Source organism: Microcaecilia unicolor, chromosome 2, assembly GCF_901765095.1.
Source record: "Microcaecilia unicolor chromosome 2, aMicUni1.1, whole genome shotgun sequence".
Lineage (NCBI taxonomy): Eukaryota > Metazoa > Chordata > Amphibia > Gymnophiona > Siphonopidae > Microcaecilia > Microcaecilia unicolor.
The window spans coordinates 115,969,518-115,988,684 of NC_044032.1; the positions used below are offsets into that span (position 1 = coordinate 115,969,518).

The window sequence follows — 19,167 nt, forward strand, 5'->3', positions numbered from 1 at the left end:
TACATTTTTATTTTATCTCAACTTATATTTTCAAACATGCTGACTTGTACAGCATACTAATGTACACTCAGGAAGAATCAGTTTCATCTGTTAGAGTAGTAAGTAGTTCTAGATCATAATCATTGGCTAAGATCAGGTAGCCCTCAGAGGAAGGAATGCTGGCTTCAGCCTAACCCCTGGTAAGCCTTTTTTTGGCTGGGAGGTGCCCAGCGCTTCCACCAACTGCCGTCCAGATACTATGGAGGACTTGCAGCCCATCTGCATATCCTTATGGCCTTCTCTGGGGTGACTCCCAGGTCCACTCCGATCCACTCAGGGCCTTCGCTCCAGGTGCCCAATATTCCCACCAGCTGCCTTCCAGTTGCTGTGGATGACTTGCAGCCCATCTGCATATCCTCACAGCCTTCTCTGACATATTGATTGTTCTTTTTTTTTTTTTAGATCTTTCCTCTCTTTTTTCTTCTTTCTGCCTCACTGTCAACTTAAATTTCACCCTCTCACTGTTCTCCTCCTTTTTAGTTTACAGCTACCTGTCAGATTTCCATCTTCTTCCCTCATCCACTATCTTGTCCATTTCCTCATCTCATTCCTTCCCCAGCCCTCCATTCCCTTTCATTACCATATTTCTATCCTGTGTAATCACTATCCTTTCATTCTTTTCCTTGCCACCCCCTCCTCCCTCTCCTGACCTCTCCCACATGGTTCCACCATTCCCAGCATCTTCCTCCCTCCGCTCCTCTAGCCCAGCATTTGCTCCCTTTCTCCCCTCTCCACTCTTGTAGCCTTTCATCTCTCTGTCCCTTCTCTCTTCCATCCTGCCCTCTCCACCATGTTCTAACATTTCTCCCTCTTCCCTCTCTCCCACTGTCTAGCATCTCTCCATCATTCCCTTCTGCTCCTGAATCCAACATCTCCTCCTTTTTCCCCATTTCCACCTCCTATGTATCTCTCTCTCACTCTCATCCACCCCCAGGTCCAACATCTCTCTCTCTCTCCCACTTTCCACCATCTCTCCTTCTCTTGTGCCATGGGTCCAACACTTCTTTTCCCACACCCCCATGCAGCATTCTCTACCTTCCTCCCTTCCACTGCCATGTCCAACATTTCTGCCTCTCTCCCACTGTCCACCATGCCTCTCTCTCCCTCCCTTGTGCCCCGTCCAACATCTCTCACTTCCCCGCTACAGCATCTCTTCCTCCCCTCCACCATGATGTCCAGCACTTCACCATCTCCCCCTCCTCACCACCGCGTGTCCAACATTTACCATCTCTCCCTCCCCACTACCCCTATGTCCAACATTTTGCCCTCTCTCGTTCCTCTCCCCTCTCTATGCAACATGTCCCTCTCCCCTCCACTCCACCACCAAATGTAAGATTTTTTTTCTCTCCTTTCTTACCCCTCTCCACCCTATTCCCCACAATTCTCTCTCTCTCTTGCTCCTCCCTACCTCATGTCCCACCCTCCATGCAGCATCTCTCGGAAGGAGACCTCCCCCCCCCAACTCTCCCTATTACTTCAATGGGGTGGCACCCTTAACAGTGCCTGTATTGGAGGAAACAGGCTGAGCTCCCATGATCCTGCATCTGCCTCCCTCTCTCTCAGCATCAGCGGTAGCGATTCCCAAACGCTGCCTACTGCCGCTAACCTGGAAGCGTCACCTGCCGCATCCTGTCTCAGCAGAAACAGGAAGTTGCAACAAAGGGGGTGGGACGTGTCAGAGGATAGAGAGAGGGAGGCAGATGCAGGATCGTGGGAGCTCAGCCTGCTCCCTCCACTGCCGTGCTGATAAAGGTGCTCCATTGCTGGATGGACCAGAGACCAACTGGGCGGGCCTAGGCCCACTCATGGCGAAGCCCCTGCTTCACGGTTCAATCTAATGGCTTTGGTAGCCAATGCAAAAGCAGAGCATTTATTCAGTCATTGGAGTGAACTGGCTTCTCTAGGGATAAATGCCCTAGTTCTACCATGGCCGATGGAGGAACCCCTCTAAGTCTTTCCTCCTTGGCCTCTAATAGGCTGTCTGTTGCACAGGATTGCATGTCATCCTCAACTGGTCTTGCTAGTGGCTCCAGATTGGCCTCGTTAGCCATGGTATGCAGACCTCATGTGCCTCTTGGAGAGTGACCCTCTCCCATTGCCCAGAGGTCAGGGCCTTTTCTGGCAAGGGCTGGTAGAAAATAAAGATCTAAATCCCTTCTGAATTATGGTCTGGCCATTGAGAGGAGGTGCTTATAGAAGTGCAGTTTATCTCCTGCAGTGGTTTATTTGCTGCTCCACTCTCAGAAGTCCTCCATGTCTCTGGATTATGTCAGGGTATGGAAGGGTTTTGAAACCTGGTGTGCAGGATAGTCTCTGTCCTCTTGGAGGGCTCAGGTCCCTGATATTCTAGAATTCTTGTAGTAGGGACTGGACCAGGGTCTGACGTTGGGCTCCCTGAGGGTCCAGGTGGCTGCTCTGTCCAGTTTTCGGGATAAGGTGAGGGGTACTTCCCTGGCTTTACATGAGGAGGTGTCCCATTTCCTGAGTGTTATGGTGCATTTGTGTCCCCCCCAATATGTCCCTCTTTTCCCTCATGAGACCTCAATATGGTTCTCCAAATGCTGACTGAGGCTCCATTTGAACCTGTGTGCTTGGCCTCCTTTAAAGACCTCACTGAAGATGGCCTTTCTGGTTGCTCACCTTGGCTGGAACAGTTTACAAGTTACAGGCACTGTCTTGTCGGGACCCATATCTGTTCATTATGGAGGATTCCGTTTCTTTTTGCAAGATCCCTTCCTTTCTCCATAAGGTGGTCTCTCCATTTCATGTGAATCAGGAGGTTTGTTTGCTCTCCTTTGTAGAGAAGGGCTCTGCTCCTGCAGACTGGAGGCTCCACAGGCTGCTGATATGGTATCTGAAGGAGATGGACGATTTTCGCCGTTTGGATCACCTCTTTGTTCATTTCCATGGCACAAGGAAGGGCCAAGCGGACTCTAAGGTCTCCATTGCAAGGTGGATCAAGGCAACTATTGAGACCATCAACATTTGTAAGAATTGTCCAGTGCCTCAGGGCCTGACGGTTCACTCCACATGGGCTCAGGCCACACCTAGGCAGAGGCCTGGGTGGTGGCTCTTGAAGACATTTGTATGGTGTCAGCATGGTCATCACTCTATTCATTTGTTAAGTACTACAGATTGGACATGGTGGCCAGGGTCCGTTCGCACTTTGGCAGGGCTGTCATTCGGGGGACCCTTATCCCTCACCCAGCAGATCTGTTTCAGTACACCGTACTTGTGCAGAATAGTTGAGCTGACGCTAAGCAAGAAGAATTTATATCTTACCTGATAATTTTCTATCTTTTAGTCAGCTCAACTGTTCTGCAACCCACCCTTGGAAGACTTGGGCCTGGGACTATGGATGTGCTCTGCAGTTTCCCTTTCAGTGCAAAATAAATAAATAACTAGTAAGAAAGAAAGATGTGAAGCATCAAATCATAAGTACTATAATTTCCAGCAATACAGGCTCCTTAGCATCCCTCCGGACCAGCCCAGGATTGGACTGATGGGTTGTGCTCGCCTACCAGCAGGTGGAGACTGAGAAAAAACTCTGACTCTAGAGAGCCAATAAGAGCCCTGGTCATGTGACCCTAGCCTCAGTATTTTCTCAGTCTCCCAGCAGGTAGGAAGTGAGCCCATTAGTCTCTCTTTGTAGGATATATGTCTATATCAATTTGTTTTCTCTTTATTTTCTCTTCTGTGCCTGGGGAATACTGTTAGAGTCTTTCTGTTCTACTTCTCCGTTGTTCTCAGCCTCTGGGGTGTCACACTCTGGTGTCCCTGGGTCCCTCCCCCATTCCTCCCCATCTCCCTAATGTTAAAATCAGACATAATTATTGCTTATTTAAAAAAAAAGGGAAGGGCCACCCTTTGTGAGGAAAGGTGTTTGCCTTTGGGAGAGGCAGCCAGGTTTGTTTGGGAAAAAAAAAAACTTTCCCCACTGACTGAAGGAGCAGACAGCTCCATTGAATGTTCTGGTTATGCCTTGCTTGCTGTGCTTCAGCTGTGTGTAAAGAAAAAAAAAAAAGATCTAATTAAGCTGCATTAGTTGCTCAATCAGCACTTTGTTTGTGCCCTCTTTGCTAGTAGTGCTATTTTTTTATTAAGCAGTCTGTTTTTTTCTTGGCTACCGGGTAGTTATTTGTTAAGAAAAAAGATAAAAAGGATACCCGTGCGAACCACGTCAGCGCGAGCACGCACGTGCACGTTTTTCCTCCGAAATGTCAGAGAAGTTAAAGAGGTGTTCTGTTTGTCAGCGTCGAGGTGTTAATGCCTCAGGCGCTTGTAAATTCTGCACGGCGCTTGAAGTTTCCTCTGCTCCTCTCCCTCCGGCGACTTCAGGGTCCGGTTTGATGGGTGTTCCTTCTTCCCCCGCGAGAGCGTTGGGTGCCTACTGCAGAGGCCTCAGGCTCGGCTTCGGGGGCTGGCGCTGGGAATTTGGCGCAAATGGTGGCCATTTTAAGTCCACCTCCGGTTTCTCTTGCAGGGGGCCGTCTGCTTTGCGCAGCTCAGCGAACTTAGGTGATTCTGACTCAGGGGCTATGGTGCAGGCTGCAGGCACTCAGGCAGGGGGATTTCCTCCTGAGTTTGTCTTGCAGATGTATCAGGCTTTTCTGATGCAGGGGGGCACTTCAGGAGCAGGAGTGTCAGAGGAGCCTGTTACATCCATCCTTCCTCCCAAGAGACCTAGGGAATGGGACACACAATTAGATTTGCTTTCCACTCAGGATCAGGAAATGCCCCTTTTAGAGGAGGAAGAGGAATTAGCGGAGCATTCTTGGGAAGACCCTTCCTCTTTGGATCCAGACGCTGGGCCTTTTTCTCAGAGGGAGGATCCCGCTGTGGCTCGAGTGTTCCATAGGGAGGACTTGCAGGATCTCATTTCTATGGTATCCTCTACTTTGCATTTTGAGGATCCTCTTCCTGACTCGGAAGTGCGAAAGGTTGATATCTTGGTTAAGGGATTCAGAGCTTCCACAAAAACATTTCCGATGCATCAGGATATTTGGGAGGTTATTAAAGCGCAATGGGAATCCCGGATGCGGCTTTTCATCCTTCTAAATCGATGCATCGCCTTTACCCTGTCCCAGAGGCTGATAAAGCTCTGCTTAAACTTCCCGTGGTAGATGCTGTGGTTTTGGCTGTTACTAAGCGCAACACGGTCCCGGTAGATGGAGGAACTACGCTATCTAAAGGATAGTTTTGATGTTTCTTCTCTAGCAGTACAGGCGGCCATTTGTGGTTCTCTGGTGGCCAGAGCTTGCTTTCGTTGGGCGGGAGAGTTTTGGATTGCTCTTCCGATGATCTCGGCGCAATTGATGTAGAAGTAGCTAAGATTGAGATGGGCTCTGCTTTTTTAGCCGATGCTCTGTATGATCTGTTGAGGGCTTCTTCTAAGTCCTTGGCCTTGGGGGTCGCAGCTCGTCGCTCTCTTTGGTTGAAGGGCTGGTCGGCGGATGCGGCCTCCAAGTCTAAATTAAGTAAATTCCCCTTTAGGGGTTCCTTTTTGTTTGGAGAGGAATTGGATAAATTGGTTCATTCCCTAGGGGATTCTAAAGTTCCTCGTCTTCCGGAGGATAGGCCTCGGCAGTCTAGTCGCGGGGCTTTGTTTGGTCGTGGTCGCATGCGCTCTTTCCATAGATTTCAATCTGATAGGGGTCCTCAGACTCAGATCTCGGTTTTTCAACAGGACTCAGTCCTTTCGCGGTTATCATAGAGGAGGCAGATTCTCAGGCGTGAGTTTTCGCTTCCCAATGAAGGTGCGAGGGCTCCTCCTCTGGTCCCTGTTGGAGCTCGGCTTTCTCAGTTCTATCAGAGGTGGGCCCACATTACCTCAGATCAGTGGGTCTTGGAATTTGTTTGAGACGGTTATGTCTTAGAATTCGCAAGGCCTATTTCAGACACCTTTCTGGAGTCTCTCTGTCGCTCTCCTCTCAAAGCGCGGGCGGTTTGGGAGACTCTACAGAGGCTCTTAGATCTTCAGGCTATTTGTCCAGTCCCTCCTTCTGAGTACAGGCAGGGTCGGTATTCCATTTACTTTGTGGTGCCCAAAAAGGAGGACTCCTTTCGCCCTATTTTAGACCTCAAAGCTGTCAATCGCGCTCTCAAGGTCACCAGTTTTCGTATGGACATCCTTCGGTCAGTCATAGTGGCAGTCCGCAAGGGAGAGTATCTAACAGCCTTGGATCTCACGGAGGCCTATTTACATATTCCTATCCATCCGGCTTACCACAAGTTTTTGCGTTTTACGATTCTGGGGTGGCATTATCAGTTTTGCGCTCTGCCTTTCGGCCTCGCGACGGCTCCACGCACATTTACCAAAGTTATGGTCGTGGTTGCAGCGGCTCTCAGGAAGGAAGGAATTCTGGTTCATCCTTACCTAGACAACTGGTTGATAAGGATGAAGTCTTATCAAGAGAGTTGTCAAGTCACGGAGCGAGTAGTAGCGTTCCTGAAGTCCCTAGGTTGGGTGGTGAATATAGCCAAGAGCTGCCTGGTTCCCTCTCAATCTCTAAAGTATTTGGGGGTCACCTTCGATACTGCGAGGGGTCGAGTTTTTCTTCCGCAGGGCAGAATTCTAAAGCTCCGGTCTCAGATACTGAATTTGATGCATCAGAAGGTAACTTGTGCTCGAGATTATCTTCAAGTACTCAGTTCCATGGCAGCCACAATAGAGGTAGTTTCCTGGGCCAGGGCTCACATGCGGTCTCTTCAGTGGTCCCTTCTGGCATGGTGGTCTGCTCAAACAGATACCCTTCTGATGAGGTTGTCTCTGCGCCACCGCGAGCGCATCTCTCTATTTTGGTGGCTACGGATGCAGAATCTCACTGTAGGGATGCTGTTGGAGTCTCCTCGGTGGATACCACTGACAACAGATGCCAGTCTCCGGGGCTGGAGAGCTCATTGCCTAGACCAGTGGACCCAGGGTCTCTGGTCTCCGCTGGAAGCAGCTCAATCCATCAACTTTCTGGAGACCAGGGCGATTCGGTTAGCTCTGCAGCACTTCGGTTCTCTTCTGGTGGGCAAACGGTGTGAGTTCTCTCGGACAACGCCTCGGCAGTGGCCTACATCAACCACCAGGGAGGAACGAGGTGCCGTCTTCTGTGTCGAGAAGCGGAGAGTCTCCTCGCGTGGGCGGAAATTCACCGCACGGCCATCTCAGCCTCGCATGTAGCAGGAATAGACAAACGTCCAAGCAGACTTTCTCAGTCGCCACACTCTCGATCCCGGGGAATGGGCTCTCAGCGATCGGGTGTTTCAGTTGATAGTACAGCGCTGGAGTCTTCCAGTACTAGATCTTTTCGCCTCCAGTCTCAACTCCAAAGTTCCTCGCTTCTTCAGTCGCCGAAGAGATGCAAGAGCGGCAGGGGTAGACGCCCTCTTGCAGCCGTGGCCCTCAGGCCTTTTTTACGCGTTTCCTCCATGGTCTCTAATAGGTCGCCTCCTACAGAAGATCGAAGAGCACGAGGGGCCGGTAATTTTGGTGGCACCAGACTGGCCTCGGCGTCCCTGGTACACGGATCTCCAATGTCTCTCCGTGGCGTCTCCTCTTTGTCTTCTGGTGCACAAGGCTCTGCTGGTACAAGGACCAGTTCCACATCCAGACCCAGCTCGATTTTGTCTTACGGCTTGGCTCTTGAACGAGCCTGTTTAGCTAAGCGGTGATTTTCAGCGCCAGTGATTTCCACCATGCTGCATTCTCGTCGGCGTTCCACTTCTCTAAACTATATTCGCACTTGGAGAATTTTTGAGGATTGGTGTGCAGATGCTGACATTGTTCCTTTTCGGGCGTCAGTGGCTCAGATGTTAGATTTTCTACAGCGAGGTTTTGATAAGGGGCTGTCTCTTTCTTCTCTGAAGGTGCAGGCGGCAGCTGTTTCCTGTTTCAGAGGTAGGATTCGGGGAAAGTCTTTGGCTAGTCTTCCCGAAGTAGCTCGTTTTTTGAAGGGGGTTAGCCTTCTTCATCCACCGGTTAGATCGGTCTTTCCATCTTGGGACCTTAATCTGGTTCTTTCGTCTCTGACAAAGCCTCCTTTTGAGCCACTACATGCCTGTTCTCTGAAGGATTTAATGCTTAAGACAGTGTTTTTGGTGGCTATTGCGTCAGCTCGAAGAGTCTCGGAGTTGCAAGCTTTTTCCTGTAGATCTCCATTTCTGGAATTTTCCAAAAAGTGGTTCTTCAGCCGGTTCCTTCTTTTTTGCCTAAGGTACTCTCTCGTTTTCATATGTCCCAGTTGGTTTTTCTTCCTGTTCTGGGATCGCCCTCTGGATCGCAGGAGCAGCAGAAGTTGCATACTCTGGATGTTAAGAAAGCTCTTAAACAGTATCTTGCAGTTACGAAGGACTTCCGTCGCTCGGACCGTCTTTTTCTTCTTTTTGCTGGTCGCCGCAAGGGCTTATCAGCTTCTAAGCCCACGTTGTCTCGGTGGATCAAAGAGATGATAGCGTCTGCTTATCTCTTGATGGGCAGACCAGTTCCTGTGGCGCTTAAAGCTCATTCTACAGGTGGGCAGGCAGCTTCGTGGGTGGAGTGCTTCTTGGTGCCTCCAGCGGAGATCTGTAAGGCGGCGACTTGGTCTTCTCTCCATTCTTTCTCTAAACATTACAGGCTGGATGTCCAGTGTCGTCAGGAGGCGGTCTTTGCATCACGAGTACTCACAGCGGGTTTGCTGGGGTCCCTCCCTTAGGACTACTGCTTTGTTACATCCCATCAGTCCAATCCTGGGCCGGTCCAGAGGGATGCTAAGGAAGGAGAAATTAGATCTTACCTGCTAATTTGCTTTCCTTTAATTCCTCCGGACCGGCCCAGGCCCCTCCCATGTGCTATCTTTCAGTCTAGGTTCAACATTACTGTGAACAGATATTAAACTGTCCTCTACAGAGCTGTTCTGCAAGTTCGACAGTTAAAAGAATTACATACTGTTTTTTCCAAGTTAAATGGTTAAACAATTCATTATGTTATACAACTTGATTAGTTGGAAGAATTACATATCTTTATGTTATGCAAGTTGAACAGTTTAAAGAAATACATAAATCTGTACATAATTGGCCATGCCTCAGCTCTGAAGCGAGTTGTTGGTGAGCCCTGTGTCACGGCTAAGCCGTAGTTTAAGCACGTTTATCTTGTGCTTCCTGGCTGCTTGAATTCCTCATGGCACAGAATATGGGTTCTTCTTTTCCTTTCTGCTTTGTTATTCAAATACTGAGGCTAGGGTCACATGACCAGGGCTCTTATTGGCTCTCTAGAGTCAGAGTTTTTTCTCAGTCTCCACCTGCTGGTAGGCGAGCACAACCCATCAGTCCAATCCTGGGCCGGGCCGGAGGGATTAAAGGAAAGCAAATTAGCAGGTAAGATCTAATTTCTCCTTTCCTGTGTTATTGCTATATCCTGGAGTGTGCAGGATTGTGAGTGCCACTCTATGGTGTTATGTTTGTCTGCTGTTCATTGCAGTTGCAGTGGTTGATGGGGCATGGTTGTATTACAAAAAGGGACCTTCTGTTACTTTGGCAGATGCATACTGGAACTTTCCAGGGAACACCACCAGCTAATACCAGTGAGGTCACTGGTACAACTCAGGTTTTTTTCTCTACCTCCATCTACTGCTAGGAGGGGATAATACCCACTTGTGCAGAACAGTATAGCTGACAAAAGGAAAGAAAATTATCAGGTAAAACATATTTTCTCTGTCCCAGCCATGCCATTATTTATTTTTCTTCACTGAGAAAATTGACCTTATAGTCCTAATCTTTGTTTTCTGTCTTTTAACCAGTTCCCAATCCACAATAGGATGTTATCTCCTATTCCATGATGTTTTAATTTCCTCATGAGTCTTTCATGAGAGATTTTGTCAAAGGCTTTCTGAAAATCGAAAACGCTACATAAGGAGTCCTCAAATCCAGTCCTTGAGGTCCACAACCCAGCCTGATTTTCAGGATTTCCACAATGAATATGTATGAGATCTATTTGCATGCAATTGAAGCAGTGAATGCAAAGGGATCTCATACACAAGCATTATGGAAATCCTGGAAACCAGGCTGGGTTTTTGACTTTGAGGACTGGATTTGAGGACCCCTGCACCATATCAACTGATTCACATTTATCCACATCCTTATTCACACCTTCAGAAAAGTGTACCAGATTAGTGAGATAAAACTTCCATTGGCTAAATCCATGTCAACTTAGTTCCATTAAAATGTGACTGTCTATATTTATTTATTAAGATTTATTTCCCGCTTTTTTGAAGGAATTCACTCAAGGCAATGTACAGTAAGAATAGATCAAACATGAGCAATAGACAATTACAGCAGTACAAATATTCAAAAACAATACAAAGTATGGCATAGTATATTATTTACAATGTCAACACAATATCTCTGCACAACAATAACTGTACCTGACATCCAGGATTAACTGTGTTAACAAAACTTTGTAAGCCACATTGAGCCTGCAAATAGGTGGGAAAATGTGGGATACAAATGCAATAAATAAATAAATGTAATGGAACATTATAATTGATAGCGAAGGGTAAAGCAAAGATGTAACATATAGATAGGTAAGAAAGTAGGAAGAGTTAGACAGTAAGGTGATTGATTTAAAGAAGGTTGCACATGAGGTCAGAGAAATGGTTAAATATCATCTCAGCTAGGATATGAATGGATAAACATGTCCTGCTGCAGTATATGCAGCCTGAGTCACTCCTTGTGTGTGTGAGTGAGACTAACAAGTTAGTTACTTCTTCCATTAAAGGCCTGGTTGAAAAGCCAAGCTTTCACCTGCTTCCTGAAGTAGAGATAGTCTTGTGTTAAGCACAGCCTTTCAGGTAGTGCATTCCACAGTGTGGTGGCTACTCTGGAGAAGGTTCGCTTGTGGGTATCACATCGTGTAATGTCTTTTGGAGAGGGTGTGGTTAGTGAAAGTCCTTGGAAGGACCTTAGTGTCCTTGGTGGTGTGTGGAGGATCATCCTATTTTTCAGGTACTCAGGGCCATTTCCTTTCAGGGCCTTGAAGATCATACATAGAGTTTTAAATTTAGCCCTGTTTTACACTGGTAGCCAATGAAGTTTTTGCAAAAATGGTGTGATATGGTCATGTAGCTTGCAACCTTCTATGAGTCTTGCTTCATTCTTAATCAACTGGAGCTGGTGCAGGCCCTTTGTATTCAGACCATTGTATAGTTAATTGCAGTAATCCAGTCTTGATGTTATCATGGCATTCACAACTGGGATAAGATTTACCTTCTCGATGTAAGGAGAGAGGCAGCGTAGCTGTCGCAAATAGTAGAAGCAGCTCTTGAAGGTTGCTTGGATTTGGGGAATCAGAGTAAGTGTTGAATCTAACTGTATTCCAAGGTTCCTGACTTGTGATTTGAGGGAGAGTTCATACTTCCCAAAAGGGATTTTGATATCAGGTATGTATCCATGTGTGTTAGGGACCCAGAGAGGCTCAGTTTTACTTGGATTCATGCAAAGTTTGTTGTGTTTAGCCCCTTCTTGAATTGATGTTAGACAAGTGATCAGTTTATTCAAGGCTGTAGGTAAGTCAAGTTCAGTGGGTATGAGTAGCTGCACATCATCCACATAGATGTAGAGCTGAGTGTCCATTGACTCAGCTAGTAGTTTGAGGTATATATTAAACAGAATAGGTGACAGTATGGATCCTTGTGGTACCCCGCAGGTCAGTGTCCACCATGGTGGTGATGAGTTGCTGCCAAACATTATGGTTTGTTGCCTGTCTGATAGGTAGGATCTGAACTTAGTTAAAGTAATTTTACTCTTTATAATAGCATCTACCATTTTGGCTGTCAATGATGTTGGGTTCACTAGTCCAGAAACTTTTCCTTTTATAAAAATTAGCATTATATTGCCAACCCTCCAATCTTCAGTTACTATTAACAGACCACTTATACTATCATGCACTTGATGCAAAGTGGCACACTCTGAATTGCCCTAGGCATCATAAGCACCCCGTATAATAGGCATGGGGAGGTTAAGCCTCCTTAGCCTGAAGCCCAAGCCCAGCTGCCCAAGCCCAAGAAATGCAACCCCTTCCCTCCTTCCCCCGCCACTTTATTCCAGCCAATATCCATGGCTACTGATGTCTAGGCCGCTCCAGGTGCTGGCATTTCTCCCCTCTCCTCTTCATTCCCCTTCCCCACCAGTCTGTTCTAACATACTCTGATCGCTGCTAGTAGAAACATTGCAGCGATCAAACAGGCTGCTTCGTGTCTTTCCCTGTGATGCGCTCCATCTACTCTCCTCTGATGCCACTTCCTGTTTCTGCGCGGGTGGGACACATCACAGGAAGGCCCTGAAGCAGCCTGTTTTAATCGCTGCAATGTTTCTACCAGCACTGATCAGAGTATGTTACAATGGACTGGGGGGGAGGGGAATGATGGATAGAGACAGGCACTGGATTTGGGAGGGGCAGGGAATTTCAGATGTGCTGCTTAACCAGATGGTGTGAGCATAGGAGCCAACTTTTCAAAATGATTGGGATGCTGAAATTTTTTTTTACAGGAGGTACGTTCCCCCCCCCCCCCCCCCCCCCCCCCCCGGTACCTTAAAATCCTGTCTGCTACAGTCTTGACCTGGGCAGTGGCAGCGCCACTCATAGGCTGCCTGCAACCTGCACCAGGGCTTCTTCCTTGAACAGTCCCACCCCTCAGTCCCCCTGTGCAAATATAAAGAGATGCAAATTTCAAAAACTGACATATTTCAATCACTATACTATAGGTTAACAAATACAAATAAAACAAAAAATGGAAAATATGATAATATCATTTTATTGGACTAAATACATTTTTCAATTAGCTTTCAGAGGCCAAAACCTCTTTCCTCAGGTCAGGACAGTATACTGCTGTTATGGTATTCTGTTCTGACATGAGAAAGGAGGGTTTGGTCTCCAAACATTAGTCAAAAATGTATTAAAATTAGTCCAATAAAGATATCACCTTATTTCCATTTTCTGTATTTGTTAGCACAGCTACCACACTACTTTATCCTAAACTAAAAATAAAATTCATTTTTTCCTAACTTTGTTGTCTGTCCATTTACTGTTTCTAATTGTGTTAGTCCCAGTCTCTTGTTTCTTCTTTCCTCGATCTTAATTCTCCCCCCTTTCCATCCATTGTCTACCCCCTCTCTCTCCCCTTTCCATCCAGCATCTATTTTTTCCATCCATGTGTAGTTTTTCTCTTTTCCCTTTCCCTCATCTCCATCGGTATGCATCTCTTTCCTCTTTCTTCCCTCTTCTCCATCCATATGCATCTCCTTCCTCTCTCTTCCCTCGCCTCCATCCATGTCCAGCATTTTTTCTCTACCTCCTCCATCCATGTCCAGCATTTCTCCTCTCTCTCTGCCCCTCCATCCATATTCATCTCACTTCCTCTCTTCCCTCCCCTTCATCCATGTCCAGCATTTCTCCACCCTCCCTTCCATCCATGTGCATCTCCTCGTCTGTCTTCCCTCCCCTCCATCCATGTCCAGAATTTCTCCTCCCCCCTCCCCTCCATGTGCATCTACTTCCTGTCTTTCCTCCACTCCATGTCCAGCATTTCTCCTGTATGCCCTCCCCGCCATCCATGTGCATCTCCTTCCTCTGTTTCCCCTTCCCTCCATTTATGTCCAGCATTTCTCTTGCCCTCCCCTCCATCCATGTACAGCAACTCTCTCTCCCCTGCGCTCCCCTCCATCCATCCATGTCCAGCAACTCTTCTCTCTCCCCTGCCCTCTCCTCCATCCATATCCAGCAGTTCTCCTCTCTCCCCTGCCCTCCCCTCCATGTCCAGCAATATCTCCTCTCTCCCCTCTCCTCCTATCCATGTCTAGCGATTTCTCCTCTCTCCCCTGCCGTCTGCTCTCATCCATGTCCAGCGATGCTCCTCTGCCCTCCCCTCCCATCCATGCCAAGTGACTCACCCCAAACCCCACCTGACCCCTTTTCAGCCTTCCGAGTTCCAGTTCCAACCCCAGCCCGATCTGCCTGCCCTCTTCTCCCACAACAGTCCTCCTTGCTCTCCTGCTGCCTAGTGTTTAAAACTCCTTTTACCTCAAGTCGCGGTGGCAGTGAAAGGAGCAAGCTCGCCTTCCCTTCCCCCTCAGCTTCCCGCCCTCACGGAAACAGGAAATGAGGGCGGGACGCTAGGAGGGAAGGGAAGGCTGAAGGTGAGCCAGCTGCTTTCACTGCCGATGCAACTTGAGGTAAAATGAGTTTTAAGCACTGGGTGGCAGGAAGGCAAGGAGGGCTGTTGTGGGAGAAGAGGGTGGGCAGATCGGGCTGGGGTTTGAACCGGAACTTCCGACGCGTTCTGGTTGGGTGACTGAACTTCCGACGCGTTGTGGTTGGGTCAGGGTGACGGGTTTGGAAAAATGTTGGTGCTCGAGCACACACAGCACCCACGGAGTCAGCACCTATGGGGGTGAGAAGGAACAGGGAAGGGGGATCTGGGAAGAAGAGGGAGGTGGAAGGAATGGACAAGAGAAAGGTGCTGCTGAACCTGCAAAGGAGGAGGAAGGGATGGACAGGGAGAGGTACTGCTGGAGAGGGGAGGGGTGGAGGAGGAATGGAAGGACAGGAAGAGGTGCTGCTGGATTCAAGTGGGAGGAGGAGGAGGAAGGGACAGATAGGGCAAAAGAGATGGAGAGATGCTGGACCAGGACGGAGGGTGGAGGGAGAAAAGAGAGATGGAGAGAGGACTGGGGGAGGGAGGATATGTTGGATGGGATAGGGGGACGGAGAGAGAGAGAGATGTCAGATTGGGGGTGGGGAGAGAGAACCACAGGGAGAGATACTGACCCGAGGGTGGGGGGTGTGAGAGGAAGAGAAAAGAGGGATGGAATAAGAGACGGAGAAGAAATGCTTGGCATGGAGGGAGCATAGGGACAGGAACAGAGAGGGGCAGTTGTGGACAGAGAGAAGGCATAGGGACTGGCCAGCACTACCAGAAATTCCAGAAAAAAATATTACTGCAGGGGGTTACTTGGTGGTAATTGGGCAGCACCACATGCTGCCCGGTTAACCCGAGTTCTTACCGCCACCTCAATGGTGCTTCTCCCAAAATGGTTGTGTGGTAAATACAAACTTACCGCATGGCCATTTCTCTTATCGGGCTTTTTACCTGCTGTGGTAAAAAGGGCCTTAGCACACAGCAAAAACAGCCGCTGCCGCTAGTGCAGGGCCCCTTTTACTGCAGCTTAGTAAAAGAGTCCCTTTGTAAAGTGATAGTGTTTTTGTGTATAGTTTGTCCAGTGTTTTCATTGTGACCTTTGCTAAGAACAGCTTTTCAGAAACAGTTGAATGTGAGTCACTTTGCATTGTACAATGATTGCTAACAAGATGCACAGGCTTCAGATTAATGAAAATAACTAGCGACTGCCAAAATTGTTATTTCCTATGAATATAGAAACGGAAACATTAAATGTTTCTTGATTCATATTGTCTTAGTGAAGGAATCCCTTCCCCTCGAGTGGAGCTACTTCATAACATAGACCCTCTGTTTGAGGACACTTCTCCATGTGAGTATCATATTCATTGTTCATTTATATTTACATTTTTATTTTTCTCATTTGATTAATATTTTAATATAAATTTGTAATAATTAGATTTTGTAAACTTTTGGATCTGCATATTTTATTTGTCAACATACATTGGCAGGCAAGTCCCAAACCACCTGCACATTTGCACATTACACGGGCACTTTCACTGTGTGTACTTGTAAGTAATTTTTAAAGAGAATCTTCAGTTCTTTTTGAAAATTAGCTAGTATAAAGTACACATACTAAAAGTGCTTGCATAATTTTCACCTGCTATTTATGCAAGCTGGAGGGAGAGGTAAAATAACACTTTTACTTTTGGAAATCCCATGTACGCATGTTGTATGTGATATATTCTACTTTATCCTATGTAAACCACTTTGATATACTTGTTCTAGATTGTGGTATAGAAAGATTAAGAATAAATGAAACTGTTTTTCTTCCCTGACCTAAGCACATCCGCTTACACTCACTCTTTCTCACTTAAAATTACACATAAGGGGACATTTTAAAAAGGAGCATCTATATTTAGATCTCTAGAGGGCGCCAAATAGTATCCTGTTCTGTAAGGCAAAGTAGACCCCTAGTTTCCTGTACAGAACATTAATGTAACTGGGTATATACATATGTGGTTAGATGTGACCACATCCTGGAGATACGTGTGTTACTTATAGTATTCTATAAGTTACACATGTGTGGGTCCCACCCATGCTGCACCCCGACTCTGTCCAGGCTGCACTGAAATGAACACTGTGACACCTTTGGGGTGTTATCGGTGCTGCCAGGTGGTGGGGACCGGTACAGTGACCCTGGACATACCTGGATATTTGATATTCTCTGAGAATTATGACAGGAGTTACTCTGAAGCAAAAACAAAAGCACAAGGAGCCTTCAAGATTGGGGTCGTTAATTCAAAATTTTATTGAACAGACCTAACATGGTCCATGTTTCGGTGAAACTGCCTTCATCGGGGGTCTATCAAGATGGATGATATTCAATTGTGTCAAATGCGTCAAAAAACCTTTATGTTTGGGATGGTAGTCTCACAACACTGATAGGACGCCAAAAAAAACCCATGAGTACGAAAAATGGCTTCCTGAGCAAGAATCCGCATAGATAAAAGCTTCCAGGAACCGGCAGAATAGCGCCTGTTATAGCATACCATTCAGCAGTGATTTTCTTGGGTACCAAATTTTGAGCACCATTTATAGAATTTTCCCCTAAATGGATAGTGCCAGCTTGGAGAAGAGATGGCTGAGGGATATTAGAGGTGTATAAAATACTGATTGGAGTGGAACGAGTAGATGTGAATCACTTGTTTATTCTTTCCAAAAATACATGGACTAGGGGGCATGCAATAAAGCTACTAAGTAATAAATTTAAAACATATCAGAGAAAATATTTCTTCATATAATGTTTAATTAAACTCTGGAATTTTTTGCCAGAGAATGTGGTAGAAGCAGTTAGCTTAGCAGAGTTTTTAAAAAAGGTTTGGCTAAGTTCCTACAAGAAAAGTCCATAAGCCATTATTAAAATGGACTTGGGAAAATCCACTGCTTATTTCTAGGATAAGCAGTATAAAATCTGTTCTACTCTTTTGAGATCTTGCGAGGTACTTGTGACCTGGATTGGCCACCATTGGAAACAGAATACTGGGCTTCATGGACCTTCAATCTGACCTAATATGGCAATGCTTGTGTTCTTATGTTGCAAAGCAAACAGTGGATACAAAAAAGTCCTCTCTCAAGTGGTGTCTTCTGAAACAAGTTCTTTATTGCAAAACATACTATCTGTAATTTCAGTATAGCTACTTATACAGGATGACCGCACTGAATACTCAGGGCCGCCGAGAGACTGGGCCAGGCCCGGGACAAGGCCGCCCCTGCCCCCCCCACCCGAGGTCGCCGGGCCCTCTTTCCAACCCCAGGCCCTCTGCACTGACCTTAAGCGCCTCACCTTCGAAAGCGCAGCAAGCAGCAGCAGACCACTCCTTCTGTGTCCCGCCCTCGCGGAAGTTACGTCAGGCGAGGGCGGGAAACGGAAGGAAGGAGTGGTCTGCCGCTGCTTGCTAGGTGAGGCGCTTAAGTTCAATGCTAGGAAGCAACGGAGGGCGGGCAGGCCGGACTGCAGCAGCGCCAGGCCCCTCTCCCAGAGGCCCAGACCCAGGGAATTTTGTCCCCTCTGTCCCCCCCCCTCTCGGCGGCCCTGTGAATACTGAACTAAGTTAATTTAGGATGGTCACCGCACTGACTGAAAATCCAACCCATGTTTGCTTTTTGTGGATGATTTGAAGTTGTATAGCTCCTGTGAACATTATGTGAAGGGCGCTTCCAGTTACGCACCACTTGCACATATAAATGTACAGAAAACCAGCACTTAAATGCATAAATTGTTTGAATATTTTTAGTGCTGTAATTGTGTATTGTTTATGTTTGACTTATTCTACTGTACACCGCCTTGAGTGAATTCCTTCAAAAAGGTGGTAAATAAATCCTAATAAATAAATGGCTGCAACTTGAGAACTGCTCTGTTAGGGCATGCGTAAGTGGCATAGGGCTAGATTCTATATAGAAATGCCTAAAAATTCTATGCCAAAATGAAAAGTCCTAAGCATATTTAATGAAGTACGCCTAAATTTAGGCATACTTTATAGAATAAGCCTAAATTTCTGTGCAGTTTATAGAATACACCGAATACTAAATTTAGTCATGGCCATTTACACCATGATTTACTTGTTGTAAATGCGGATGCCTAAATTACGCGCAGACCGGGTGTATACTATAACAACTCACATAGTGTCACGGTTGTGGCCGTGCCCTTATGTCCAGACCTACTGTTTCTCTGTATCTAGGTCTGTGACCTCTCCAATCTGCCTTTTTCCTGTTGATGTTCTGCCTGTTAGCCAAGCCTTGCTTTGGTGTCCCTGAAGCCAAGCCTCGCTTTGGTCTCCCTGCTTCTGCTTCATTTCCTACTTGTGACATCATCAGCCTACTCCTTTATAAGGACCGAGGGAGCTTTCCTATGTTGCCTTTGCAACAGGTCTATTTTCCTTTTCTTGTTGTACTGTTGTTTGATTCTGAGGGAACTGGTTTTCTTGTTAAGCTGTGTCTCTGTGGCACAGCCCTAAGCCCTGTGTGAGTGGTTTTGGTTTGAATCTGTATGGATTATTTTCCTGTTAGGTTTGTTCTCAAGCAAAGCCCTCTTTTGTTTCTCTGTGTGTGTTGTTCTGGTTTGAATCTGTATGGATTTCTTGCCTGTTAACTTTGCTCCCAAGCAAAGCCCTATTCTGTTTTGTTGTGTGTGTGTGGTTCTGGTTTGAACCTGGATGGATTACTTCCTTGTTATCTAGGCTATCCAGCATAAGCCTGTTCTGTTTCCTTGTGTGATTTCCTTTGTTACCTTTCACTGTTCGGAGAGCAGGTTGTTGCCAGCCCAGCTGCTTCCCTGATTACTTTGCTTCCCCAGCTTGTCTGCTTTCCTTGATTACTTTGCTTCCATGCACCTGGGTGTGCTCTGTCTCTGCCTGCCTTTCCTTTCCCTGTGTGTGCTGGCTGAGTTCTGGTAAGAACATTGTTTTTCCCTTTGTTTGCTTTAAACCTT

At 46.8% G+C, this 19,167-nt stretch overlaps 1 protein-coding gene across 1 annotated transcript in view; it reads left to right on the forward strand.

The window, feature by feature from the left end:
• LOC115463051 (arylsulfatase B-like) overlaps positions 1-19,167 on the forward strand; it is a 240,963-nt gene that overhangs the window by 135,788 nt on the left and 86,008 nt on the right. Inside the window, exon 6 of the mRNA XM_030193237.1 lies at positions 15,479-15,549. Coding sequence (XP_030049097.1) covers positions 15,479-15,549 — 71 coding nt within the window. The remainder of the gene's footprint in view (positions 1-15,478; positions 15,550-19,167) is intronic.